General features: G+C 43.3%; 1 protein-coding gene across 1 annotated transcript; it reads left to right on the plus strand.

The window, feature by feature from the left end:
- The first annotated feature begins 1,142 nt into the window (after positions 1-1,142).
- LOC137423898 (uncharacterized) lies at positions 1,143-3,718 on the plus strand. Its single transcript, XM_078768595.1, has 3 exons — positions 1,143-2,667; positions 2,795-2,932; positions 3,024-3,718. The coding sequence occupies exons 1-3, from the start codon at positions 1,149-1,151 to the stop codon at positions 3,191-3,193; spliced, it is 1,827 nt and encodes a 608-aa protein (XP_078624721.1). The 5' UTR covers positions 1,143-1,148; the 3' UTR covers positions 3,194-3,718.
- The last annotated feature ends 1,045 nt before the right edge of the window (positions 3,719-4,763 follow it).

The raw sequence follows: 4,763 nt of genomic DNA on the forward strand, positions 1-4,763 counted from the left end.
AAACTGTGACTGATTGCTCCACTACAAAGTGCAAGTTGGAGTATCTTCCTGTCGTTCCATTGCCCCCGGGAGACAATGTGATTAAATGGTACATGGACATGATAGTACAGATTGCTGAAGATCTTGAACTGGACTATATTTTTGCACATGCAGATGAGGCAATCAACAGCAAAATGTTGATCATTTCATGGCTATATCAGCATCAGGAGAGGTATGACAAAATAATACCACTCATGGGAGGATTCCATACCATTCTGGTGAACCTCAAGATTCTCTTCAAGAAGTATGGATGTCTTGGTTTGAAGGACTGGTGGGTAGATGCCGGAGCTATTGCCGATGGTTCTGTTGCTCAAGCATTTGAAGGACGTCACTACGCAAGAAGCATTCGTCTACACAAACAGTCATTTGAGGCCCTACTGAGGCACAGGATGAAATCACAAGATGTTGCTTCCATATTGGACGAGTATACGAGAGAAGTGGTCGCCAACCTCAGGTTCAATCCAAATAAGACAAGTCTTGAATCAGTTCTGCAGTTACCTATTTTCAAGGACATCTGTACCTCACTGATGCAATCAGCAGGAACTCAGGCCAAAATGATAGCAGAATATCTTAAGGACGTATCAGCAATGTTGTGCCTCATAGCAGCTGTAAGGGAGAAGAGCATTGAAACACACCTGGCAGCAGAGAGAACGCTTCTTCCAAAGTGCTTTGCTTTCGGGCACATCAACTATGCTAGGTACCTGACATTCCAACACGTCAATCTCCAAAATCTGAAGGTGAATCACAAAGATGCCTGGGATGATCTGTTGCAAAATGGATTCGGAGGGTCGATGACTGGCGAGCCCTTTTCTACGATCCATGGGGACTTGATCACTGAGACCACAATCAACAGAGAGGTTAAAGTCCGGGGTGGTCCAATGCAAGGCGGTTACAGTACCAGCAAGCAGACAACAGATGCGTTCATAAAAACGAGTCACTTAATGGCAAAGCTCAGAGGAAGATTGAAGGAAAGGTTGCATATCCTGACCTCTTCAACTCACAAGGAAACAACAATAGGGGCACGGAGGCAGCATGACAACATGGTTCGCAACCTAGTCATCCAATTGGATAAGTACTTTGACCCTTTTCTGATTGGTTCTGCGCGTCACATGAAAACTGGAGTGGAAATTAACCAAGGTATTGTCAGTGGATTGTTGTCATCAACCGAAGCAGGAGAGAAACAATTCCAAGACTTTGTTAACCTTAGACTCAAGGCTACTGGAGAAGGCAGAATGAACATTTTTGACAGGATTGTGAATCTCAAGATCAAAACGGGCATGGAGAAGGTCAAGAAAAATCCAAAGGCAGTGAACGTTCTCAAGGAGGATCGACAAGCATTTGGTGTGTTGGTAGGAAAGGCAACTACCCCTGAAGAGGCACATTCACACCCCCTGACAACTATTCCACTTGCCCTTGCCACACCAGAACGAGACATTCGACAAGGTTCTAAAGCAGCGCTGAGGAACTACTTTATTGAGGAATCTTCATCAACTACAGAGGAACCGCCAAATAGAAGCAACTGGCTGATTGACGGAATGGCAGCTGTAAAGTCAATCCCGGCTCAACAGACTTGGGGAGAATACACTGATGCCCTATTGAAATTCTGCATGCCACCAAGCCAGTCAAACCCAAAACAGCTTGGGATCATATTTGATTCCTACTGTACGTCCACTACAAAGGAGTTAACCCAACGACGCCGAGGGATCTCTGGTAGAAGAACCCACATCACAAGCCCCGAGCAGAGTATGCCCAGAGGCAAAGATTGGGACGCATTTCTGCATAATGCTGAAAACAAGACTGAGCTGATTAAATTTATGGTCACTTACTTCAAAAGTGATTCAGTCAGATCGAAACTCAGAATTCCACTCACCGTGACAGAGGAACAGAATACATGGTTGATCACGCAAACTAAGTTTGAACAACTTGAATCCTGCAACCATCATGAGGCTGACACCAGGCTTGTTCTTCATGCAAGCAAGTGCGAAGGTCCGGTTGTGATTAAGGCTTCAGATACAGATGTACTGATCCTCTTGAGCTATGCCTATTCTGTCTGCAAACCACCACAAGACTGGTTCATGAAGATTGACCATCGGTACGTCAGTGTCAAGAAACTAACGACTCATTTTGGAGATGAAGTGTGTCAAACTCTCCCAGCATATCATAGCATTACTGGATGTGACACGACATCATTCCCATTTCGCATCGGCAAAATCAAGCCATTGAAGAAGATGTTGAAACAAGAGAAATCCCATCTACTCTCTCAGCTGGGCAGATCAAATCAATCTTTTCAAGATGCTACCAGTGCTAAATGCTTCTTCAGAACCTGCATGTATTCTGGAAGTGAACAAGAAAGCTTTGTTGAAACAAGGATCCGAACGTACAACACTCAAAAGGTGAAATCTAGTTCCAGCATCCTTCCAGACGAGAGTAGCACCAATGAACACCTCAAGAGGAGTGACCTTCAGGCATGGGTGTGGTACCAGTGTCTCAAGCAAAACATTGAGTATCCTTCTATCACTGACAGAGGATGGGAAAATACAGATGATGGTATCAGGCCAATATGGTTTACCTGCCCGCAACTCCCTCCAAGCCTCTCCAAGAAAAAGAGCAAGAAAAGACAAATTCAAAGTAAGTATACTAAAAATATATCATTACTTTGATCATTGCTTTTCGTTCCTGTCATAAAGTTCCTCCAATGTATTCCCACTGGCAGTGCATTCATCCAGATTAAATATGTGTAACCTTCCACTTACAGGTCTCGCGGAGTATGATGCAGATTTAGAAGATGCAGTAGAAGAGAGAAGCCAGCCTTCAAGGAAGAAGAGACACAGGAATACAAGCAGAAAACATGTACAAGACAGTGAAGTTCACTGTAGAGAAAGAGAAAAGCAAGGTAGATAAGTCCAAAATGCAATCGTAATTTTGTTATTTTTATATGATTTACTGTTTTGAATCCCGACTATATCCATTCACATTTTTTATAGGTATCGGTGGGGCAGAAGAAAGAGCAGAAGAATCTGAAGTTGATGAAGAGTACCAAGGAGATGGGGAAAATTCGGAGAGCACCATGGAACAACTTTCTTCGGATACCTGTGGACTTTATTCAGACTTTCAGAGTGAAGAGAGTGATCTTGATCTTGATCTTAGTAACTGAGGATTATGTGCCTTTTGAACAACATATTTTTCCCAAAGCATAACCAAAGCCGGGGATCATATTGAATGGGAATTCAGATACATTTTATAAACCTGTGTAGTTTGGTAGACGAAGCAAAACTGACTAGGAGCCGTTCAGCGGCAGCCATCTTGGATTTATTGTTCATCCATGATTTAGGGGATGATCTATTGAGCTAGTGTCATGATAAACCAACTAAATGGATAACCAGACTTTGGAAACCAAGAAATTGAATCAAAATGTATTGTAATATATATTATGGAGCACAAGACATGACTGAATCTGCCACATCGGTGGCCAGTATTGGCAGCCATCTTAGATTTCTTTATGAACCAATGATTTCACTGAAATAAAAAGTACAAATATGGATTCCTTGACCCCAAAAACATATGACTGGACACCAAAATTATAATCATATCACACTCGGAACTGAAGTTATAGCAGTTTCCGTAATACGGAAGTTGCCCGGCGGCCATTTTGTTAATAAAGTACCGATTGTTAATTTTTATGGCTGAGTTATGACTGAGTTATCTTTCTTTATCATAATAGGCCACAATCAGTTGAAAAAAAATCATCTATGGGTAAAAGCAACTCTCAGAAATACTATTTTAGCTATTCTGGTGGCCATTTTGGATTTTTGGCCGCCATCTTGGATTTGAGGCAAATTTCAGGGTGGCCCACAAGCTTATTCGACAGAGTATGATCAAAAGTATATAAATCCACTGAGAAAACCTTGACTGGAAAACGGCGCCATTTCTGCCTGGCATGGACCTGTCTAGAAAGGATGAAAACAGAGGAAAGGAAAGCAGAAAAGGAAAGAGCAGAAGAAGAAAGGAGAGTGGAACGAGAACTCAAGGAAAGGTTAGAAGGGAGAAAAGCAGAGGAGAGGAGAGCTGCAAGGGAACTCGAAGCAGAGGAGAGAAAAGCTGAAAGGGAATTAAAGGAACGTGACATGGCGCTTCAGAAAGAAATTAAATTCAAGGAGCTGGAGTTAATGAGAGAACGGGGAGAGGTTCCACCCTTGCTGACTGGGCCGACACCTCGCCAGAACACCTGGGATGTGGGCATACATGTGAGGCTGGTTCCACCCTTCAGTGAAAAGGAAGTCGCTAAATTTTTTCCACACTTTGAGAAAGTGGCTCGACAGTTAAACTGGCCGGAGGAGGCCTGGACCATACTAGTGCAAAGTGTGCTGGTGGGTAAAGCTCAAGATATTTATTCGGCGCTACCAATGGACCAATGTGCAGATTATGAGGTATTGAAGAAGCACATTCTCAAAGCCTATGAGTTGGTTCCTGAAGCTTACCGGCAAAAATTCAGGAATGCCAGGAAGAGGGAGAGTGAGACCCATGTGGAGTTTGCCAGAGTGAAAGAAAACATGTTTGATAGGTGGTGTGAGTCAAAAGGAGTCGGGAAAGACTTCGAAGCATTGCGTGACTTGATCCTGGTGGAGGAATTTCAACAGTGTGTCCACGAGGACATCAAAGTGTACCTGCAGGAAAAGAAAGTACCAAAGTTGTGGGACGCAGCCACCATGGCAGATGATTATGCC

Source organism: Myxine glutinosa (assembly GCF_964187855.1).
Source record: "Myxine glutinosa chromosome 3 unlocalized genomic scaffold, kmMyxGlut1.1 SUPER_3_unloc_1, whole genome shotgun sequence".
Taxonomy (NCBI): Eukaryota; Metazoa; Chordata; class Myxini; order Myxiniformes; family Myxinidae; genus Myxine; species Myxine glutinosa.

What these genes read in the sequence shown, in the direction of transcription:
- LOC137423898 (XM_078768595.1), top strand. Translation starts at nt 1,149, where the DNA reads ATGAAAACTGGAGTGGAAATTAACCAAGGTATTGTCAGTGGATTGTTG. An exon ending in CAAGAAAAGACAAATTCAAA is followed by an intron (nt 2,668 to 2,794) that starts GTAAGTATACTA and finishes TTCCACTTACAG; the next exon opens with GTCTCGCGGAGTATGATGCA. An exon ending in TAGAGAAAGAGAAAAGCAAG is followed by an intron (nt 2,933 to 3,023) that starts GTAGATAAGTCC and finishes CATTTTTTATAG; the next exon opens with GTATCGGTGGGGCAGAAGAA.